General features: G+C 43.2%; 1 protein-coding gene across 7 annotated transcripts in view; it reads right to left on the reverse strand.

Moving 5' to 3' along the window:
- The window catches only part of LOC144689549 (KH domain-containing RNA-binding protein QKI), a 732,880-nt gene that overhangs the window by 23,300 nt on the left and 684,704 nt on the right, over positions 1-24,876 (reverse strand). For 3 of the 7 annotated variants that reach the window (XM_078556720.1, XM_078556721.1, XM_078556717.1), the window contains exons 5-6: positions 6,725-6,812; positions 3,536-3,832 (exon numbers count right to left, since the gene is read on the reverse strand). In XM_078556720.1, coding sequence (XP_078412846.1) covers positions 3,536-3,832; positions 6,725-6,812 — 385 coding nt within the window. Of the gene's footprint in view, positions 1-2,041; positions 2,061-3,090; positions 3,168-3,535; positions 3,833-6,724; positions 6,813-24,876 lie in introns of those variants that run through there. The other 4 variants (XM_078556719.1, XM_078556722.1, XM_078556718.1 and 1 more) reach the window with 4 other exon arrangements.

Genomic DNA, 24,876 nt, shown 5'->3' on the forward strand with positions numbered 1-24,876 from the left:
CGTAAAAGAGCGCTTCAATCTCCCTGAGGCAGCTCCGTGCCTCAGGGAGATTGAATCGATGTTCAAAAAATTAAATAAAAGGTTTATAAATTGATTTAAACATGTCCCCTCATGTGTCTGTGACCTCTCATGAGTTGGGACATGTTTTTATATCAATGAAAATTTTTAAATTTATTTAATAAAAACTTTAGGAAACCTCATTTTGCTCATGGATGAGGTTCCTAAAAAATACGAAGTATGCTTGGCCTTTTCGCCTACCCACTAACCTTAAGGTTGGATGGGCAGCGTTCATAATAACCTTAATTAAATCCATAATGGCCTTAATAGGCCGTTTACATATTGGCGGGCGCGCAGCTGACTCCGGTGCACGCCCGCCGACCAAAACATCGCTACTCAGCCCGATGACGTCGGGACGCATGCCCGACGTCATCGCACGTAATTTTACGCATCAGCATGTCAGGCCTGCCCCCACACACCAATGGAAAAATCCTGCCCTATATCTTCATTATACATTTATACTCAAATTAAACTATTTTCCTCGAATTATCACCTGTTTAATTTCTTTCCTTTTTAATGATTAATCACGTAAAGGAATTGAAAAACTAAAAGACATCAGAAAATAGAGCCATAAGTTTTACACAGTGATTTAACAAACTTCGGTACAATAATATAAGACAGATAAAATCAGCAATTAGATAAATCAGCAATCCAAATTGTTAGCAAATCATTGAGTTTTAAAAAACAGTAACATACTGGGTACTGTCCTAAAATTTCAGATAAAGAATTCAATTTCCGTTTTGCTGCAATCACTGTTTTCAGACGTTAATGACACATTTAGGATTTCACATCAACTCTCTTAACCATGTGAGGACAGGCATTTTTAGTTCATTAGGAAATGTCCAGGAAAATGTTTTCTGTGCATCGGTGTCAACTACAGCAAATATTTGAGCCACATTGGATTTTTCTTCAATAAATTAAGCTTTTGAAATAATAACATGTTTATGGCTCCCTCTGTAATACACAACTCAGTATGCACCCATCTCTACAGCATAGTATTTCCTACTCCCAAAAAGTGTTAAAGGGAACCTACTTTAGGTGCAAAAAACAATTATTCATCAATAAATCCTCTGAACAGGAGTTTTACAGGTGGTTATGTTTTACCCTATATTCCAGAATTATTGCAAATAAAAAGCTAATGTTTTAAAATAGTACATTCACATCATTTTATGTGAAAGGGTTAGTGATGTGACATTTGGGTGTAACTGATTTTTTTTTTGCAAGAAACAGAAGACTTTTTTTATTTTAAAATGGTTGCTATAAAGCTTGTTTGGTTGCATTACAGGGGCAATGTATTATTACAGATAATCATAGAGAGCTCGGCAGTTAAACAATAAAACAGAGCAATATGGGGTTAGCTATTTATAAATGCCCCTCAGTGGTCGATAAATGTGTGATACCAGTGTAGGGAGCATTACATGCGATACCTGTGCAGAGAACATCCAGATATGTTCTGGTATAGTCTGGAACATACCATAAACAAGTCCAATGTTAAGCATCATGGGTGTTTTTAATATGGCACCACCCACGAAATAGTCAGAAATATGGCTTATAAATTGAAAAGAAGTCTTTGTTTCTAATAACAGATCTAAAGGCTACATACAGAACAATAAAATGTGAACTACATTTTTCCACCTGCTCTGTTAATCATACTTAGTATAGGCAAGGCTCAAAACAGGGAAGTCTCAGATGCAAATAAATAATTGTCAACTTCTCAACTGAGTGTTGCCCTAAGCATTAAGTGCTCCTTAAAATCAACTGGGATTAGGACATTTTTTTTAAAATCTTTTTAAGAGCCCCAAAACAAATCTTCCTTTTGTGTACACAAAGTGTGTCTGTGAAATGCTGGCATAGCGTTTCAGTTTTCACGATCAGTGAAGTGTATGATAATGATCAGTCCACTCCTAGGCAGAAGGTCCACTTTTTTGGCATTTTCTTGTTAGTACAAATACTTTTGGCTTTGTCCTATAGCAGAAATGATCGTATGTGCAGCTAATGGATGCCTTTGGAAAAGATATGACAATTCTTTGACAAGATGAACAGAAAATTCTTCCTCTGACATTACAACTGCAAAAACCTAACTTCAAAAGATATGCTATTTTAATACTGAGAGAAAAAAATTACATCCAAAATTTAAATTGCACCTTTCATAACGTTTAGTTAGCTATTATCACAAAAATGTTTGAAGCATCATTGTGGGAGCTGCATCTTAATAACATCTCAAATTTCATTACAATGCAGTCATCGAGGTTTTAGGAACATAAGAACAGAAGGAGGCTATTCAGCCCTTGAAGCTTGTTCTGCCATTCAATCACGTCACAGTGGATCTATGTCTTAGCTCCATCTACCCATCTTGATGCTGTAACCTTTAATAGTTTTCTTAACATCTATCACTAAAACCTATCACAGTTTTAGATTTTCAATTGGCTTAGCCTCAGCAGCATTTTGGGAGATAGAGCTCCAGATTTTCACTACCCTTTGTGTGAAGAAATGCTTCCTGACATCAGACGTGAACAATGAGCTCCAATTTTAAAATTATGTCCACTTGTTTTGGAGTCCTTCAACAGAGGAATTAGTTTCTCTCTACCCTATCGATCTTCTATCTAAAACATCAAGAACCGTGAAACTACTTTTATTCTCAAGTACAATGTATTTTATTCTCAAGTAATGTACATCAAAATGTCAAATTTTATGGTAGGCTATGGGGTGGGTATATGAGGGTGAGGTAGGGAGGGAGGGGATTACAAGCAAGGCTGAAACAAATACACACACCCCCGCATAGCACCTCTCATCATCTAATTAAAAGGGGCTTGAAATAAACATATCCACAATAGTAACTTTGCTCTTCCTTGAAAATCTGATTGCAGCTATTTTTATTTTTTGCATGTTTCATCATATTTGCCACTTGCCACTTTTTTTGCAATTACAAGGCAGGAGCAGTGAAAAAAATCCTAGTAGGCTGATGCACAGAACTATCCTGTCATGTGTTAGCTATACAAATCCAAGCAAAAAAGCATGAAATATGCAGCTTACCAGTGCTTTCGAAAGGCATGTCCAATGTAACTTTTTTTTATACCTTATTCAGTATTGGCAACTAATGGCATGAAGGCCTGTTGGAATAAATCAGCTGTAGAGAGAAGGTGTCTCTGCCATAATATTTTTTGTTATAATTAAGAGTGTGCGCTTAGGTCTTAGATAGCTTTATACACAGATAATTGCGCGCACAGTTTATAACTGATCTGTTTTACTTTTAACGGAAGCTTAAATGCATTACAAAATTGCAGATGGTGCTGTAAAGTACACAAGATCCTCATTGGGGCTACACTGTCATTTCAAATGATTAATTTAAATAGGCTTGTACATCTCGAAGAATTAAAAGTCAAGCTTCAGTAAAATGAAATGAGCCTTAAACGGCTCAAACAGCGAACCAGGATGTTCAACATGAAGTGGAACAGTAATGCTTGAAAAGATTCCTTACCTAAAACTCCGCTAGGCTCGATGGGATACTCCAGGATGGAAGTAGCTGGTGCCAGGGTATAAGGGTAGTCGTAGGGAGCATAGATTAGACCGGCTTCAGGTGCAGGAGGCACTATTGTAGTCGGATGAGGTGATCCATTAGGCATGACTGTTGCTGTTTGTATTTGCCTAATTAGAGGCATAATAGTTGGACCAGCTGGTGTCGGAGCTCGCAAGGCAGCTGGTGGTAGAACCGATGTGGGCCCAGTAATGATCCGTGGAGCTTGGGCTGTTGCTGCAAGAGAAAAGGCAAGGGCAGCTACAGTAAGCGAAGGAAATTCATAGTGAAGGTGCGGACAGAAGTGTGTGTCAGGAAAGGAAAAGTGGGAAATGGAGAAAAGCCAAAAAAGCAGGTGGAATGAAAGAAAAATGAAGAAGAAATCATTAGTACAAGCAGTGATACTTTGCAATGCTAAATCACATTTTTAGCTAAAACCAAACCAACTTACAATCAAACTCAATCACATCAACTAAAAATGTAAACTGAAAAACTCAAAATTCAGTGAGAATAAAATTAAGCAGTGGACTAACACATCAGAGTCACATCATATAATGTATAATGAAGCTTAGCTTATACAGCAATTCTCATTTTATCTAAGAAAACTATCAAGGCTTTTCATTATTCAGAAGTCAAAATGTAAGATTTCATTAGCAGGGCTTTTACGGCACCACCCCATTGTTCCCGACCCCCATGCTACTATTCAAAGAATACCAGTTGAGCTCTCCCCAGTGTTCTGGCTAATTTTTATCTTTTAACCATCATCTAAAATGCAAAATGGCTGCCATGTTTCTTACATTACACTAGTGACTACACTTTAAAAGTACATAATTGGTTGCAAGGTGATTTGGGAAATCCTCACCTTATGATAGACCCTATACAAATGCAAGTCTTTCTTTCATTAGGCAATATGTACTGGAGAGTCTACTTTCTAAAATCAGTATGTGCAGCCATAGATGTCATTGCTCAATGCAGTTTCCATTAATATCCCTACTTTCTGGTTTGTAGCAGTTCAAAATACTATTGCAGTTATTGCTTGGTGAATTGGACAGTGGTATATGGTTTGATTCCATCCAACAAAGAATTGGTACAGATACAATGCTCTGAATGGTCCCTTTTTTATGTTGCACGCTTAGAAATGTGACCAGCCTTATCACAATTGAAGTGGAGCACTCTCTTCCTGAGATAGGTCAGCTACTTGTCAGAAAGTATTGTAAAGGTGTCCAATTGCCATCTTCCTTCAAATGACGGTGACCTAAACTTGTTAGATTTGAATTCAAGCAGGGAATTTTAATATCAATATTGACCAGATAAAATTTAATCCAATGGTCAAGGACTTGTAGCTAATTACACTGCACCATCCCTTCAAAGCTAGTGAACATACTGTACTCTTCGGTGCATTGTGCTCCAGCAAATCCTAGCAGCCCACATGCAAGCAGACTGTACTAATGCCTATGTTTTGCTTGCCAATGTTTTGAGGCACTGCTATGTGAGAGAGACATGAGGAGAGAAATAAAAAAAGTTGTCCATTTACAACAGTGAAAGTTTATTTACAAAATTAGTGAGGCAGGGTGTGATAGAATGGCATACTTGTGAAAAAAATTCCAAGCGTTGAGAAAAGAACATTTTTAAAAATGCAATTACATTCTATACATAGAAATGGAGTATAAGAAAAATGCCCATGCAATTACATGCCAGTAATGAAGTCAAAATATTCAGATAGTTTATATGTACATTAGGCTCAAATCCTGAAACAAAGTTTTGCTAGAAAGGATTGAATCTGGCACCTGTGCTCCTGGCTGGGAAAACTACCTTTCTGGAGTAGGCCCACACAAATTTACCCTATTTAATATTGAATACCTTATCTTATTAAGGAACTCATGTGAAACTAAAATGCAACTAAAATGCAACTAAAATACTTAAGCATATAATTTGAATCCCAAAAGTTAAGTTCACTTGACTATGCCTCCAATTATTTATTTATAATGTATTATTTCAATTTTATGTGGAGCTGTCCTTCTGTTTTTGGTCAGTCTTTGAGCTTGTGGCAATCTTGAAATTGATGACATCAGTGCATCCTTATCTTTGATATTTAATGGCATTCACAAGGGAATTAGTGACCCTGGATTGGCAGACATGATAGCCCATTGACAAACAAAGAATTTCTTTGCCTATTAAACATCTATGCAACAGTGAGATCTTTTCTTTCAACAATCAAGCCAAAAACCAACAAGTGAATTCCTGCAGAAAATAACAAAAATTTCCATTAGTAGGAGACTTATGCAATGTCATGTCACATGTGCTCTGCCTGATGTAGGTCCTTGACTCTTTGTCTGCTAATGCTTCATCCTGAGCTGTTTTCTTGCCAGCTTTTGTCAGCGGTGGTTTGCCTTCCACTCTCAGGGGCAGGGTGAGAAGGCAGGTCCCAAGTCTACCTCAACCAGAACAAGACTCGAAGCTGCGCTGCTTGCATTATCCTAAAGCATATGCTAGCCATCCAGCCAACTGAACTAACCAGCCTCTCTTGGTTATACAATATTTTACTAAAAAATGAGTAAAAGTGAGATTTTTTTGTGACAGCCATGGCAGAGAGGTCAAATCTGTACAAGCACAGTACCAGCGGTTGCTCTGTACTACTTCATGCTGTCCACAAGATAAATGCAATAATCTTTGCTTATTTGTTTCATGACTGCACAATGTGTCTATCAAATTGTCAAACAGTAACTATGAATTTATCATGGTCAGCAGCCACCTACTCCTAAGAATACAATCTGCCAGTTAGTTACTTATTTCAAGGAGATGATATTTTGTGGGCTAGTCAATTTCAGCTTCATTTCGCATTGCAATTTCACCACTGTTCTGAGCATTCCCAGGAAGGGGCAGGGGGCTGGGAAGGGCTGGACATCTTACATTCAAACCTAGAAATGTATTTCAAGCCAGGAAAGCCTATCTTTGGCTTACTCTGCTGGAATTTAGTTTCTGGAACAGTGAAGCTGTTGCAGTTTATTTAACTCTCAGTAGGTACCCATCTCCTCTAGGTACTCAATATAAAAAGCACCTGCCCCAAAGCTTGGCTGGGGTTGTCTAAAAGCTGAAAGTTCTACAAGTTGCGCAGTGCTCATAAAAGGCTCTAGAAGCCCATCATATCCTTACGTGATTTGATGTTGGCATCCCTATATGTGCCATTCAGTATCGCTAATTCCATCAGCTGCATCTTCTTAAGGTTATCTTCTCCTTCTGCCTAAAAAACACAATGAAAAAAGACTTTATTTTTATCCAGTGATGACCCATATTGAAGGCTTTCAGATCACAAAGTCCAGATGTGTAAATTAGTTACAAGTACACGAGTGACAGAAATTCACTCCTAAATATCATTGCATTTTATTCTTTTTTCAGTAAGATTGAGAAGTTATAACTGTCATTCAAATTTCTGCTTCTGGATGAGATGTTAAACTGAGGATACATCATACTTTTCAGGTAGTGTGATAGATACCATGGACGGAAATTTATGGAGGCAATGGGGGTCTCAGCTGCCAGCTGGAGAGCTGGCAAGACTCCTGCACCGCCTTTTTTGAGAAGGCCTGCTGCATCTTGTGCTAGTCAGGCACTTTACAGGGTAGCGGCGGGCCTTCCCTTGGATCAATAACCCCAGGGTTGAAGTCTCGCCCGCTGAGAGTTGCCAGCCAATCAGAGGCCAGCAGCTCTTCTATACTCAACAGCACCATGGGGGAGGCAGTGGCTGCTGCTGGTACCACACCCACTCAAGGCCTTGGATCAAGGAAGGACCCAGGTACAAGTGAGGGATGGCAGGAAGGAGGGTTGTGGGGGAGGAGTATCGGCAGCAAGGGCAGGGGGTTGCCTTTCAGTGGCCTTCCTCTTCCCAATGCTGGGTCCCTCGATCAGGTGCTGAGTGCCTTTGAACGAGGGACTCTCCTGCCCACAAGCAAAAGCACCAGAGTTTGTTTGTCCTGCTCCCCACATAGTGAGTCCCTCGCCTGCCGTTGGGTTAATACCAGCTCAAGGGCCTCAATTGGTAGTGAGATGTTCACGGGCCTTCCAGGCACGGAATTTGGATGGACGCGGGAAGTCAGTGGGATCCCCACCCGCCACCGTCCCACCCAATTAAATGCACTCTCGCCACCAAACTCACCATGGGAAAGGGCACAATATTCCACCCCATGGCATTACTTCATAGAAGAGTAGAAGAATATTCCCAAGTATTCTAGCTGATATTGATTCCTCAGCCATCAATAAAAACAAGTTATCTGATCATTGCTGTGTATGGGACCTTGTTGAAATTAGCTGAACTTTTTCCCTGCATTAGAACTATGGGTATACTTCAAAAGTATATCATTAGTTGTAAACACTTTTTGGGATATCCTGAAGTAGGTCATGAAAGACACTTGAAATTTAAGTATTTTCATCTTTTATCTTTTACATTCTATTTCATGAAAGAACAGTTAATTGTACTGAAGGAAGAAGTTCCCTGATGGGGAAGTGAGTTATATCCAAAGAACAGATGACCTGTACAAGCTACAAGATATATTAGTCTGGAAGGATAATAAAAGCATCCTTTAATCAAACCCTAATATGTACAAGGACTAGGTGTTCCAGCTTCTCAAAGGTTTAACCAATGGGGCAAATTTAGGCCACTAGCAATGAAAAGTGATAATCCAGCTTTCCAGGAAAAGCACTTATAGAAGATCAGAATCTGACAATGATGAATGACGTGTTTAAAAATTGAGCAGGATTTAAGGTAAATTTGGCAGTGGAATGGGCGATAGGGTAAACTTTTACTCATGATAATATTCATATTTAAGGTAAAGCAATTAACTTAAAACAATTACAATTTTTGTTTGCTACTGGCTTTTGAGATGCCTTGTTCTCCCCTCATCTGTTGCTGGGAGGATGATTGACATGGCCATCCCCCAGGGTACTGAGTTAATGTTTGAGTTGACTGCAAGATACACACAAGAGGATTCGGGTGACAAATCTTCTTTGATTTCTCTTGTGCATAAATTTGGTGTTGCATTTCCTACATTATAACAGTGACTGCATTTTCAAAGTAATTCACTGGCTGTAAAATGCTTTGGCACATTCCGAGGCAATGAAAAATACTACATAAATATGAGTTCCTTCTTTCACAGCTGAGAGTCAAAACTCATTGAAGTGAGAAAATTGGGGTGGAATCGTCCCAGATTTGCACTAAGTGTAGTAGCGGGCGGGGAAAAGGATGTTTTACCCACTGGCTTCAATGGCGGCTTTTCACACCAGATTGTCAGCTTCCTGCCTCATTAATTATGCAGCTAGAGTAAACATGCCATCTCGCTGGTGGGCAACCTCTGAATCGCCCACCATGCCGTTACCTCACTCTGGGTGCCATATCTAAACTGCAGCTGCGCATACAGCTCTCAATGCTTGCAACTCAGGACTGCTCCAGTGAAGACATGGCCCTGAAAGTCAAGAAGAGATCAGTTACCTGTCACTCGAATGCCTTTTAGAGGACTGCCATGATGTCCTCCAACCCTGCTCTGGCCGCAGTTGATCCAGCAATCTCACCACTCCGGTTTGGGAGGCAGTGGTAGTGGTGGTCATTGGCAATGCTGCACAGAAGAGATTGGCCATCCAGTACAGAAAATGGATAAATGATCTCATCTGTGCCACCAGGGTAAGGGAACCATCCATCACTCTAAACTCACACACTCACAAGCCCATCACACATTCACTGGCATCTCACTCACTGCCAGCTCAAGAGGCATCACCACTCACTCTCTCACACACACCCTCACATCTCCATCTGGCCTCATCTCCTCTGGAGACTGCCTCCTCAGCCTTCGCCACCTTGAGGCCATTTGAGGTCAACATGTGCCCCCACACACACCCTGGAACAACCCCCTTCTCCAGTACAGCCCTCACCCTGCAGCCTCAACCCATGCCCGAGGCCTCTTTTCCACCTTCTCTAAACAAGCCCTAGTCCTGCAGCTGTTGAAACGCCACCCCCACCTTATGGCTGGTCTGGTAGATAGAGAACTACCCGTGAACTCTGCTAAAAGTGATGTGGTGCTGCCTGCGAAGCCTGGCGCTGATGACCGCGAATGTTGCCTGAAGCAAGGTAGGCAAACAAACCTCAAAGTCCTGAGTGAAGTGTACAATTGTGAAACACGCCGACGTGTGCCCAGATGATCCAGCATGGGGGGATGATTCCAGCGGCAAGGACTATGATTATTTGCAGATGTATTAAAATGATGTTTCCTATGTCCAGCAGCGGAAAACGCGGCCCGCCATTGACGGGTGAAGTGGATGATCGCAAACTGGTTTCACGGCGTTGTGAAATCGATTTTTGGCCTTCGCGCCATATTGTCTGCCCACACCTGCCATGATGCCCGAAGCCAATGGGGATTGAAAATTACGGTCTGAGACTCTGTACTTCCACTTAAGACAATGCAATGTCCTTCTCTAAGTGAGTACAGAGATCCAAGGCCAGGGAGAGGAATCATGGGCCCTGATGCTTCTCTTGTTTCAGAGTCTCTTACCACTCCCCCGCACCCCTCCCCTTCACATCCATCGGGCACCCAGAATTGGGAAACATAGTCACAGTGGGGTTGAACTGTTTCATATAGGTTTTGCAAAATGTACTCTATGCACACACATCCATAGGGGTCTCACCTCAAGGGACAACACCAATATCTCTCTCACACACCCTCACATCTCCATCAGGCTCATATCTTGTGGAGGTAATGTCCTCACCCCGTCCATGGCTCTGCTCACTGCACAAACGTTCCACACAGTGCCGTGCGTCCGGCTCACACACTCGACATCTTTTATCATGCAGGAGAAGCTGACTTACAACAGCAGGGAGAGCTCCTAGACTGGGGGTGGAGTGGCCCACATTAGGTCCCTCACTCATTTTGAGGAGCGTACCATCACACTGACTGGTGAGGATGAGGACTGTGCCTGTGGCAATGGTGAGGTCGGCAGCGAACACCCACATGAGGATCCTGCACCACATCATCCCTCTCTCAATGCAACTGTGACTGCTCTCTCTCCTGCTTTTGACTCTGCTGCCATGCACTCATTACCTCTACTTTGGTTCACAGAGAGCTCTGCCAAGCGACAGACACCCTCAGCCAGCCAGCCAGTCTCTCAGCTCCATCCACGTCTGTACCTCCAGTGAATAGGACACCTCCTCCATTGAAGGGCTGGAAATAAGCAACCTAGAAGACCCATCACAGCACTTACCCATAACCCCCCCCCAGCTCAGAGACCCACCCTCAGAGGGACCTAGATCGAGAGCAGGCTTGGGTTCACAATCTGGTAGTCACCACAGGGATACATATCTGCAGCAGGAGGCAGGTTCAGCCGAGCTCCCAGGCACTCGGAGGACTGTTAGGTAAGAGGCATCTGTGAGATCTGAGTCAGATGATGAGCCTCTGGATTCAGCCTTTCAACTTTTCGTGGAGAGTCAGCTGAAGGCAGGAGAGCATCACGCAGAGCTGTGGGAAGCTCTCAGTAAAGTGGCATGCAAATTGGAGGGGTGCATTTGCCTGCTCTCTGATGAAGTGGTGCCCACATGTGCGGGTGTGGAGGTCTCCATGGGAGGGATGGTGGACACCATGGGGACCCTGGTCCAGCACACAGACCTGCACTCCATCGCGATAGCTATGGTGACTTCCTGCAGTGGCAACACAAGGGGGAATCGGGGCATTTTGACCCCCCTCCAGGCGCTCCTTTAGCTCAAGGAGTCAGGGTGGGGTCTTCGGGCACTGAAAGGAAGGAGGTGCTGCAGTTGGACACCCCTGGGTCAGTCACTCAGAAATCTCAGAGGCTGTCCTCTCCCTCTGAGTCCCCTTTGGATGTGACGCCCTCATCCTTGTCCTCTGTCACTGCAGGGGGAGCAGCTGGCCCGCAGGAGGACATCCAAAGCAAGCTGGGGCCCTCAACGCCTCAGCTCCTCAGAGGACCCATGCCGACGTCATCAGAGGCAAGAGGGCCAACCATTGCACAGACTATCTCCATCCCTGTTGCGGATGACAGGGCAGCACCCTGAAGAAGTGTTAGGCCTAGAAAAGTTAAGAATTTCTGATCACAAGTGGTTGTAGAGGTGAACACACTTTGTCACTTTATAATCTGAAAATATATTCATTTTCACCGAATAATGTGTAATGTTGTCTTTCAGCTTCATTGACGGGTTTCGTGAGTCCTCCCCATGCACCCACCACCACTAGCAGTTCAGCTGTTGCACATAGCCGGGCCACAACTGATTCTGGAGGGTAGTGTGTGTGTGCGGCAGGGCCTTTCACAGCCCTGTGCAAGCACTCTCCCATGCCGTGGAGACTTCCTCCATCACACTCAACTCAATGTCCTGAGCATTTTCAATGCTGCTCAGTTATTCATCTGAGCTGCATCTCTGCCTACCCACTGAGCACACTCCCATGCAGCACCTGTGCTCACCCAACATGAGGCTCTGCTCACTTTTGATTTCAGAAGCAAGGTGGTCGTTAAGTATGTCTTCAGTTCCCCCATCCTTTCTCTTCCCCTGGTCACCCATGTCCTTTCCCCCATCACTGTTGGCCCCTCTGGCATCACCTTCCACCTCCCCACCGTCACCTACCAGCCAGGACCCTTTTCTTTCCGGAATGTCCAGGTGAACATGCATGTTCCCTATCTTTCCGAGAATCCCACCCCCATCCACATTGACCGCCCCAACCTCCTCCTTCCCACCCCCAGGGTCCGTGTCTGCCTCCGAGTCCAACCAACCACCCTCGCTGTCTCTTCTACCGCCACCATCGAATCCTCACCTTCCCATCCTATGGGCTCACTCTGCCATCTCTCATTCTCACCATTCCCTCCTACTATGCCCACCCTCATTTCGCTCCCCAGGAGGCAGTCATTGACTCCACAGACTCCTCCTTTGCATGTTTAGCTGACATCCCCACCCCTTACTCCTTCCTCTCCCTAGGCTCCTTTCCCCTCCGAACTCCTTCCTCCCCCAGTCGTTCTCCCCTCCGAAGTCCTGCTGCCCTCTGAACTGAACTACTTTCTCCCTCTGAATCCCTTCCCTTAAACATACCTCCCTCCTTACAACTACCTCCTCTGTTGCCGCATTCTCCCCCCTTATTTCCTACCCCCCCAAAGACACCATTGGTCCCCCCCTCCCAACCTGACCCCACACGACACCATTGTTTCCCCCCGCAAACAACCTCACCCATCCCCCCCATCCCGATCCACCTTCCTCTACTAGTCAAACATAGACCTTCCTCACCATCCCATACGGCTATAGTTCCAAGTCAGGATGGTGTGTGGCTTGGAGGGGAACTTGCAGGTGGTAGTGTTCCCATGCATCTGCTGCCCTTGTCCTTCTAGGTGGTAGAGATAGTGGGTTTGGAAGGTGCTGTCAAAAGAGCCTTGGCAAATTGCCGTATGGCATCTTGTGAATGGTACACACTGCTGCCATTGTGCATCAATGGTGAAGGGAGTGAATGTTTAAGGTGGTAGATGTGGTGTCAATCAATAGTGCTGCTTCATCCTAGATGTTGCCAAACTTCTTGACTATTTTTGGAGCTGCACTCATCTAGGCAAGTGCAGAGTATTCCATCTCACTCCTGACTTGTGCCTTGTAGGTGATGGACAGGCTTGAGGGTGCCAGGAGGTGTGTTACAGAAGCTACAGTATTTATTTGGCTGGTCCGGCTCAGTTTCTGGTTAATGGTAGTCCCAAGGATGTTAATGGTAGGTGATTCAGTGATGGTAATGTCAAGCGGAGATGGTTAGATTTTGTTGAAGACAGTGATTGCCTACCACTTATGCAGTGTGGGGAGGCGGTGGCATAGTGGTATTGTTGTTGAACTAGTATTCCAGGGGACCTGGGTTTGAATCCCACCATTGCAGATAGTGAAATTTGAATTGAAAAAAAATCTGGAATTAAAAGTCTAATGATGACCAAACCATTGTTGTACAAACCCATCTGGTTCACTAATGCCCTTTAGGGAAGGAAATCTGCTGTCTGGCCTACATATGACTTCAGACCCACAGCAATGTGGTTGACCCTTAAAAATTAGGGATGGCAATAAATGCTGGCCAATGACTTAATGACAGGACTTTGCCTCCATTAGGGCTGTGTGGTAGTCACTCCTACCAATACTGTCATGGATTGGTGAGGACAAGGTCAAGTAGCTTTTTCATTCTTGTTGGTTCCCTCACCACCCCTCACTTATCAAGCCTGGATATTGTCCAGGTCTTGCTGCATATGGACATGTGTCTGAGGAGTTGTGAATGGGCCTAGGACACTACCCTGCAGCGATGTCCAAGAACTGAGATGATTGGCCTCCAACAACCATGACCATCTTCCATTGGAGAGTTTTCTCCCTGACTTCGGTTCTGCTAGGGCTCCATGATGCCAAATTCGGTCAAATGCTGCCCTGATGCCAAGGTCAATCACTGTAACCTCATCTCTGGAGTTCAGCTCGTTTGTCCATGACTGGATCATGGCTGCAACGAGGTCAGGTGCTGAGTGGCCCTGGTGGAACCCCAACTGAGTGTCAGTAAGCAGGTTATTGCTGAGTAAGTGCCGCTTGTTAGCACTGTTGAGCACACTTTCCGTCACTTTGCTGATGATGGAGGGTAGACTGATGGGGCGGTAACTGGTTGGGTTGAATTTGTCCTGCTTTTTGTGGACAAGACATACCTGGGTAATTTTCCACATTTCTGGGTAGATGTCAGGGCTGTAGTTGTACTGGAACAGCTTGGCTAGAGGAGCAGTTACTTCTGATGCACAAGCCTTCATTACTATTGCCGGGATGTTGTCAGGGTCCATAGCCTTTGCAGTATCCAGTGCCTTCAGAGCAACCCCACAACCAACAGTTCAGACCTAATCTTTCAGTCCTGCCACAACCAGTTATATGAATGGTGGTAGACAATTAAACAACTAAACAGGAGGAGGAGAAGACTCCTCAAATATCCCTATCCTCAATGACTGGGCAGCCCTGCACATCAGTATATACACAGCTGAAACGTTTGCAACCATGTTCAGCCGAAGTGTTGGACGGATAATCCGTCACGGATGCCACTCTTCAGCCAATTCAATTCACTCCACGCAATATCAAGATTTTTGATATCCTTGTCCTCATCAATCTGTCTGTCTCAGGTGCATCTATCCATGACAGTATTGGTAGGAGTGACTACTGCACAGTCCAAGAGGAGACAAAGTCCCGTCATTGAGGATACCCCCCTATTGTGTTGTGTGGCACTACCACTGTGCTAAGTGGGATAGATTTCGAACACATCTAGCAACTCAAAATTGGGCATAGAGGTCCACAGCACAGAAAAAGGCCCTTCAGCCCATCGAGTCTGCGACGGTCAAATAAGTACCTAACTATTCTAATACCGTTTTCCAGCACTAGGCCCATAGCCTTGTATGCCATGGCATCGCAAGAGCGCATCCAAATATTTCTTAAATGTTATGAGGGTATCTGCTTCTATCACCCTTTCAGGCAGTGAGTTCCAGATTCCCACCACCCTCTCGGTGAAAAAATTCTTCCTCACATCCCCTCTAAACCTCCTGCCCCTTACCTTAAATCTATGCCCCCTGGTTATTGATCCCTTCACCAAGGGGAAAAGTTCCCTCCTGTCTACCCTCATAATTTTATACACCTCAATCATATCCCCCCTCAATCTCCTCTGCTCCAGGGAAAATAAGCCCAATCTAATCAATCTCTCCTCATAACTAAAACTCTCCAGCCCAGGCAACATCCTGGTAAATCTCCTCTGCACTCTCTAGTGCAATCACATCCTTCCTATAATGCGGATCCCAGAACTGCACGCAACACTCTAGCTGTGGCCTAACCAGCGTTTTATTCAGTTCCAGCATAACCTCCCTGCTCTTATATTCTATGCCTCGGCTAATAAAGGCGAGTATCCCATATGCCTTCTTAACCACCTTATCTACCTGTTCTGCTACCTTAAGGGACCGGTGGACATGCACACCAAGGTCCCTCTGATCCTCGTTATTTGCCAGGGTCCTACCATTCATCGTGTATTCCCGTGCTTTTGTCCTGCCCAAGAGCGTCACCGCATACTTATCCGGATTAAATTCCATTTGCTACTGATCAGCCCATCTGACTAGCCCATCTACATCCTCCTGTAATCTAAGGCTATCCCCCTCACTATTTACCACTCCACCAATTTTCCTGTCATCCGCGAACTTACTGATCAACCCTCCTACATTCAAGTCTAAATCATTTATATATACCACAAACAGCAAGGGACCAACACCGATCCCTGTGAAACCCCACTGGACACATTTGCAGAAATTAAGATAAAAGACCTAGATTCCTGCATTCCAACTTTGGTGAATATTTATTTAAAAAATAGATTAAAAAAATATTGATTAGGTGCTGTCAATCTTGGGATTTAATAGTTTGAAGGTTGCAGAAGAAAGAGAGAGGGAAGAGCTAGGAATGCCACTGTTTCTCTTTTATCTCTGCAGTCTTGTGTACCTGCTAATCTTTGAATTACAGTGGGATGGCACATGGTGATTAAATTTCTAAATTGTCAAGATGTTTCTTTCCACATGCATTTCTAGCTCCAAATGTATCACCAGAGAAAACTGAGCTACATGTTCACAGAAAGCAGTTTAAACCACTATTGGCATTATGAACATTAGATCAAGTCACTTGTCTTCTTTCAGCTAGTCTGAGCCGATCTTCGTATGGGATATATTGTGATGAAATACATTGTTGAACATGTGCAGAACGCTGAGCGAACAGAGTTTTTAAAAGAGCAAATCTAACTAGATATTTCTAAGTAACTGCACTCTGGATTGAGTTGGATTCACACTCGATTTGATTACGAAACTTATGAATACTGAGTCAGAACCGATATGCACTTTGTAACCTTTAGTTTATTCAAGCCACTTTGACAACTAAGCAAGAATTCTTTTAATGTCAAGTATATATTTTTTCTTGATATATCCATTTGGATGACTTAGAGCACAAGTTACTTAAAAATCTCAACAGATATGATATGCAATATATTAAACATTACAGTCCCAGGAGTTGGAATGCATGGAGAGATTTTACAGCTTTCAAAAGTGACATACTAATGATGCTTTTACTTTCTACAGGCATCCAAGAGGTGCTATGGGTTTTTCACTCTTGTTGGTTCCCTCACCACCTGCCAAGGACCTAGTCTAGCAGCTATGTCCTTTAGGACTAGGCTAGTCCGGTCAGTAATGCTGCTACCAAGCTACTCTTGGTAATGGACATTTAAGTTCCCCACCCAGAGTACATCCCTTGCCACTCTCAGTGCTTCTTCCAATTGGTGTTCAACATGGAGGAGTACTGATTCATCAGCTGAGGGGGGATGGTAGCTGATAACCAGGAGGAGGTTTCCTTGCACATTTTTGACTTGATATCATGGGGTCCTGTGTCAATGTTGAGGGCTCCCAGAGCAACTCCCTTCCGACTGTATACTATTGTGCCGCCACCTCTGGTGGGTCTGTCCTGCCAGTGGGACAGGGTATACCCAGGGATGGTGATGTTGGTGTCTGGGACATTATCTGTAAGGTATGATTTGGCGAGTATGATTATGTCAGGCTGTTGCTTGACTAGTCTCTGAATGGGACAGTTTTCTGAACTTGGCACAAGCCCCCAGAAGTTAGTAAGGAGGACTTTGCAAGGTTGACGGCACTGGTTTTACCATTGTCACTTCTGCTGCCTAGGTCGATGCAGGGTGGTCGGTCCGGTTTCATTCCTTTTAGGCTTCTTAGAAGTTTGATACAACTCAGTGGCTTCCTGGGCCATATCCGAGGGCATTTAAGAGTCAGCCACATTGTTGTGGGCCTGGCGTCACATGTAGGTCAGACCAGGTGAAGCCGGCAGATTTCCTTCCCCAAAGTAAATAAGTGAATTTTCTGACAATTAATTATTGACATTTTACGACGATGGTCGTAATGGTCACCATTACTAGATTTATTCATAAAATTTAAATTCCACCAGCTGCCGTGGTGGGATTTGAACCTGTATCTTTGGTCTCTGCATTAGATTCTCTTTGCTTTCCTAATTACCTTTATTACTTCGCCCCTGAACTTTCTACACTCCTCTAGGCTTTCTACAGCATTAAGTTTTTTGTGACTGTCATAAGCTTTCTTTTTCTGCTTTATCTTACATTGTATGCTTATAGATAACCAGGGGGCTCTAGATTTGGCAGTACCACCCTTTTCCTTTGTGGGGACATGTCAACACTGTTGCCTGAAGAATCCCCCCTTTGGATGTCTCCCACTGGTCTGTCACTGATTTCCCTTCAAGTAGCTGGAACCAGTTCACTTTCGCCAGATCACCCCAGCTTCGTAAAATTTGTCTTGAACTTTTACTCCTGTTCTATCTTTATCCCTTTCCATAATTATGCTAAATCTAACTGTATTATGGTCAATATCTCCAAAATGGTCACCCACTCTACTTCATCCACTTGTCCAGCTTCATTTTCTAAGACTAAATCGAGAATTGCATGCTGTCTCATTGGGCTTGTTACGTGCTGGCTAAAAAAGTTCTCTTGAATGCAGTTCAAGAATTTTGTGCTCTCTATGTCTATTACTGTTCGTATCCCAGTTGATATTAGGGTAGTTGAAGTCCCCAATTATTATTGCCTGAGTGTTTTTGCACTCAGAAATTTGCCTACATATTTGATCTTCTTTCTCCCTCTCACTATTTGGGGATCTACAGTACGCTCCTCGCAGTGCAGCTGCTCCCTTTTTATTTCTGAGCTTAACCCATCTAGCATCATTTGATGATTAATTTAGTATATCATCCCTCCTCATTGCTGTAATTGTTTCTTTAACCAATAATGTCACACCCCCACCTTTTTAGCCCCTCTCTATCCTGTCCGAAAGCCCTACATCCAGGGATGTTGAACTGCCATCTTTGCCCCTCTTGAAGCCAATGAATCCCGTGAATGAATAAAAAAAACAAAGTCACTCACTCTCACACACACTCACTCATTGCAACTTTAGTGTAAAAGCCCAAATTTCTCAAGTTTCGCTTCCTAACTCTGCCTCCTCACCCTTCAGTGGTGAACCTACAAAACACCTTTTCTATTACTTTTATATCCTTTCTATTTGACGGTGCTCAAAACTGCACAGTAATCCAAAGTGCAGTCTAATTGTGTTCCTGTAAAATTCCAATTTTATCTCCCTTCTTTTGTATTCCGTACTTTTAGACACACCAAAGATTAATTTATCTATTTTCATGTCCTGTGTACTTGTACTCCATCTTTTGAAGAACCTGTATATCTGCACAATAAGATTCCTTTGCTCCATTTAACATCTTACATTTTTGAGGTCTGTACTTCCTTTCCCTATTTCAAATTCCAAAATCTATTACTTCACATTTTTCTATGTTGAACTGCATCTGCATGATCTCTGACCCTTTCTATATCCTACTAGTCTATGGGCAGAGTATTGAGCTTGGTGGGCGGGTGTACGCCCAACCAGGCCGAGCGTAAAATGATGTGCGATGACGTCAGGTGAGCATCCCGACGCCATTGCGTAGTCCCGCGATATTTCGTTCGGCAGGCGCGTGCCCGAGTCGGCAGCATGCCTGCTGACAATTAAAAGACCTATTAAAGCCATTAAAAAGTCATTAAATTCGAATTTACGTTACCCGTCCAACCTCACCATTGGCGTGCAGGTGACAACGCCAAGTGGCCTTTGCACTTTTTAGGAAACCTCATCCCCGGGCAGGATGAGGCTTTCTAAAGCAAATAAAAATAAAATAAAATTTTATACTTGAATTAAAAACATGTCCCTGCTCATGTAACAGAGTCACATGAAGGGGCATGTTTTATGACATTTTTATTATCTTCAATAGTTTTTTTAAACAGTGCTTCATCTCCCTGAGGCAGCTCTCCGGAGATTGAAGTGCTCTTTCGCGCGCATGTGCGAAGTTTGCGCTAGGACCGCTCACCCTCCTGCACCCACCCACACAGGAAGCCTTAATTGGCCCACCCACATAAAATCGCAGTGCAGCGCTGATCGCGGGCAACCGCCCCTGCCGAGCAACCCCACCAAGGGCAAAATTCTGCCTATGTCCAGCTACAGTCTTTGACAACCGGCACTCACTCAGCCCTGGGCCCGGGAGGTATGGAGAATAATATCACTGTGGAGGAGTTCAGGATGGTTGTGAAGGTGACCAGATGGGCTTCCCCTCAGCCCTGTATAACACTCCAGCTGCTCTGGACATCACTGTTGCTGCAGTCGCTACTTCTCCTGGCCTCCCCATCTTGACTCCTGTATCCTTTAGCGGTTCAGCACCTGTGTGGGACTACATCACCTAGAATGCACCCTGGATGTCAAAACAAATTGCTGCACGGACTCAGGCTCTCGTTCCAGAGCAATCAGATGTCGAGTGCTGGAACTTTGTCCAAGAGAGAGTGCCCACTGCACGCTTGTTTGTGAGCGCTTTGAGGCATGAGGCAGCCACTTGAGAGAGGGGGCAGTGCTGCCCGAGCCCGGGTACCCCGGAGGAACAGGCCCCAGTGATTAGCACCGTGTCCACCCCCCTCTCCCTGGCCCTGTAGATTGCTGTGAACAAAGTTCAGAGTTTATCCTACAGTTACTCACCCATTTGCAGCCAATGCTGATGACAGCTCTCTTCATGCAGCCAGTAAAAACATGTCTCTTGATGTGTCAATCAGTCATATAGGCCAAGTTTTCCAATGGAATCCTGATGTTTTTTGTTTTAAAGTTTGGTGATATCTGCTACACGATTATTGGCAATAACTGGCATTGGCACCATGCTAGAGGAGCAGGGAATAGTGAGCACATACAAATCCACTCTCAGCTGAGCCAGATTTGATCTTTTTCCAATCTCGTCCCTTCAGGCGTAAACCTTGCTGGGGTGGCCGGTTTTCTTGGGCAGCAGCACAGCCTGGATGTTGGGCAGGACCCAACCCTGGGCTATGGTGACCCCTCCCAGCAGCTTGTTGAGCTCCTTGTCATTGCGGATGGCGAGCTGCAGGTGGTGGGGGATGATGCGAGTCTTCTTGTTGTCCCGGGCCGTGTTGCTGGCCAGCTCGAGGATCTCGGCCGTCAGGTACTTGAGGACGGCAGCCAGGTAGACGGGGGCTCAGGCCCCGACATGCTCGGCATAGTGACCCTTGCACAGCAGCCAGTGGATACGGCCGAGGGAGAACTGGAGACCAGCTCTGGAGGAGTGAGTCTTGGCCTTGGCCTGCCCTTTGCCTCCGGTTTTACCATGGCCAGACATTCCGTTGTTGCTCCTGCTGAAAGTATTCACGGCACACTGGTGTTAATCGATGAAGAATGGCCATTTGAAGAAGGGACCAAAGGACTCAATGACAGAACTGTTTTACAATACAAGCCATCAAGAAGTATAACAGAAAACAAAGGCAAAGACTGGAACAATAAAGTGTGTAAGTATACACACACTTTATAAAGAGGTTGAGTGTATCATTTTGATGCTTAGTGAAGACCCAGCTAAAATGGCTTGGGATTGATTTTACTGTGGATAAAGACTATATTTAAAAATCATAACTCCTGTTCTCTTAATCATAAAAGGTGACTAGAATGTATTATTGCTGTACCTGTACTGCTGGAGGAAGCACCAACAAGTTCAGGAATCAACCATTTATCTATGCTGGTGGTAGGGAAGGGAAGAGGAAGGACAGTTGTGTACGCACAAGCAGCTTGCTTTACAATAAAATTCGGGAAACCCATGATGCACATGCTCAAGAATGGTCATGACTACCCATATTCGGTTACACACTCAGGTCACAGCCTTAGTGCAACGTTCTGCAACCTAAACTGACATGTCGTCACGTTACTAAAAACTTGACGGTCATATCACAGTGCACCCTGAAGTGAGGTTGCATTGCAATAACAGGGCTCTAACTGCTTCAGTACAATTGCGATTTTCATTAATTTATTTTTTAAAATTTAAACCAAGGTGTTAAAAAAATTATAGTGCCAGTCTAACTGCCAAAGCAATTACTTCATTGTGTCGCAGATTATGTAATTTGTCTTCGTTGAATAAAAATATGGTAAATGGTCTCATAAGACATTACCAAAATAATAGAAATGCTCACCCATTGGGAAAAAAAGGAAAAACAAGTCAAAGATTAATTAATTAATTAAAATACATACTATAGGGGAAGTATGAAACCATTTTCACAGAAAATTGTATTCAAAGCACCAAATGCATTTTGCTATTAATTACAACTTAAAACATTAAGTTCAACAACAGTAGAAACACTTCATTCCTCCTTGTCCCTGCAGCTTCAAAGCACTTCCCATTTAAAAATTGTAGTGTCTTTCACTTATACAGCAGGGTTACCAAAAATCCTTCTAATCACTCGACTGAAAAAGAGGTAAAGCCAAAGCAACCCACAAAACAGCTGTAACTCAAAAATAAACAGAATGCTCTGGCACTTAGCTAAACTATGAGCTATCATTCCAATTAGTCAGGCTCCTAGTAGCCTGATATATTACTGAGCTTATCAATTATACCTCAAACAATTTCAGACAGTGCTTCCAAAAGTATGGTTGTAATCTTATAAATATAATGGGAACAGTGGCTCTGTTCTCACAAAACTGCCATGGGGGACTTTGCTACCAGCCTATGTACTTTTTGAACAAAGTGTTTCATTTAATTTTTTACCACATTCATGGCATCTTAAAAACATTGCACAATCTTTTTATGCACTTTTCCCCCCAAATGTGGGGAAAGAATTCCAAAAGAATGAACATTTCTAGATCACTAAGGTCTGTTAGCTTGAAGAAGAGTAGGAATTATCAGGAAAAGTTGGCAAAGTATCAAATCTCAGTTCTATATACTCATACAAACAATGGGAAGGAAAGGAACAGAATATCATAGGAGCTGCTCAATGACAAGCTTATTTTACTTATTCTTTTCTCAAAACACGTGTTTAAGTTAGTTGGCTTTTTCAATTATGTTTTGTGGGTTTCCAGCTTCTGAAGTGCTTTGGCTTTTCCACACCATTAGATGCCCACTAGTTTTTATTTAGGAGAGAGGACCCTGTAAGATTCCATAGGCTTTGGCCGTTGGAGACCCCAACAAGTTCCATGCCACTCTTAAATAGAAGGAAATACTCTTGCAAGAAAAGTTTTCACATCTGAAAAATTGAACAGGCCAAGACTCTTTTCTCAAGAAAAGAGAAGGCCGAGGAGCAACCTGATAGAGGTCTTTAAGATTATGAAAATGTTTGATAAAGTCGACGGAAAGAAGCTACTTACACTTGTGTTGGAGACCAAAATTGGGGCCTTAAATCTAACTTAGTCACTAATAAACCTAATAACGAATTTAGAAGAAACTTCTTTACCCACAGTGTGGTTAGAATGTGGGATGAGGAGTAGTTGAGGTGGATAGCACAGGTGCATTTAAGTGGAAACCAGATAAACACATGAGGAAGAAAGAAATAGAAAGTTATACTGATAGGGTTAGATGAAAGGGGGTGGGAGGAGATTCATCTGGAGCATTAACACTGGTATGGATCAGTTGGGTCTGTTTCCATGCACTATGCATTCTATGTAAATCTGTGTCTGGACACAACAGCACATCATGATGTTAAAAGAACTGCTGGAAGGCCTTAAGGAACTGATACAAGCATCACTGTAACAATAGTTTCATGCAAAATTCCATAAATAACCAAGCTGAACCCTCTAAGAAAATTTCACGAAGTTTAAAATTTTTAAAATGGCAGAGTTTATGATTGCACACTTAATACCGCTTTAGCAACTCCAGTGAAATTATTCCAGCGTTATTTCAAACAAACATTTTTATTGCAGTGATCTTGTCACATTAACAGATTGATTGTAACACAGGAAATTGGAAGAAAGCATAGAATTTGATCCTCAAAACACGAATGAAATACCAGAATCTCATGATAAAAATGCAGTATGATTTATTCAGTTGGCATAAGTCAGGAACTCTGATCATGAAAGTAAGATTTGAGTGCAACAGGTTTCTATTGTAATGCAGAGTAAAAAGTACAATTTGGCCAATAAGGTTTTTCTATGCAGCTTAAAGGTTTTGGATAGACAAATGCATTTGACTTTGGAGCCAGAATTGTCATTTTGCACCAATCAAGATGCATTCTTGCAGCCCCCTCAGGCAGAGGTATTCATGGAATGTTAGAGCTCAGAAGGAGGTTATTTGGTCCATCGTGACAGTGCTGGCTCTCTGAAAGTACTTTCCAATCAAGTCCCACATCCCCCCAAGTTTTAATCCCATAACCCTGCAATTAGTTTTCTTCAAATACACATCCAATTGTTTTTTGGAAGTTCTTTTAGAATCCGGTTTTACCACATTTTTAGACAGTGCGTTGCAGAGCATAACAGTCCTCTGTGAAAAATAATCCCTCTTCAGTTCCCATTTAGCTCTTCTGCCAATGATTTTAGATCAACAACCTCCAGTTACTGACCCACTAGTCAAAGGAAACATTTTCTCCCTACACCTCAATTTTGAACACTTCTATTCAGTCTTGCCTTAACCTTCTCTGCTCTAAGAGGGACAGCCCCAACTTCTCCAACCTTCCACGTAACTGAACTCACTCATCCCTGGTATCGTCCTGGTATTGTAAAAAGTGGAGCTAACAAACCATTTTCTGAAAACAGGCTGGTCACTTGAGAGAGGATCAATGGGGGTTCTGTTCATTTCATCTTTAATGTCATTCATTCAAGCCATCTGGTAACCGAGAATCCAATTATAGTTCATAGTGAGAACTTTGAACAAAAAAGTCAAATGAAATAATTTTTTGATGGAACTTTTTCTAGCTAGTCAGGCATGGAGTTTTCAAGCTAGCATTTATAGATTATATGGTACTGCCTGTAAAATATTATCCAAGAACACAACTTCTGGCAATTATTGATATCTCTGTGTAACTCTCATATCACCTTCATGCAAAATGACTGGCCCTGTACTTGCAATTCTAAGTTAAAGAGCTTTTAGGACCACGTTTTTTTTTAAACTTGGGCAGGAAAAAAATATTGTATTTATAAGTTGTTTGAAGGTTTTCATGGTGAGAGCAATAACATTGAGGAAGGTAAATTTACTGTTACACCTTGTAAAATTTTGCTCTGAAAGCATCAGTTGTTACCTTGAAAGAGGTTCTTGGAATAACTGATAGACCTCAATGTTTTGGGAAGCATACTCTGTCCATCATCTGGAGGAATGACTGGAACAGGTGAGAGGTAGTTATATATAGTGGAGGATGGGAATACTAGCAGGATCTTACTGATGATTGGTCAGGGAGGTTGTGGAGATTCTAACAATGCCA

This window comes from Cetorhinus maximus, chromosome 14, assembly GCF_964194155.1.
Source record: "Cetorhinus maximus chromosome 14, sCetMax3.hap1.1, whole genome shotgun sequence".
Lineage (NCBI taxonomy): Eukaryota > Metazoa > Chordata > Chondrichthyes > Lamniformes > Cetorhinidae > Cetorhinus > Cetorhinus maximus.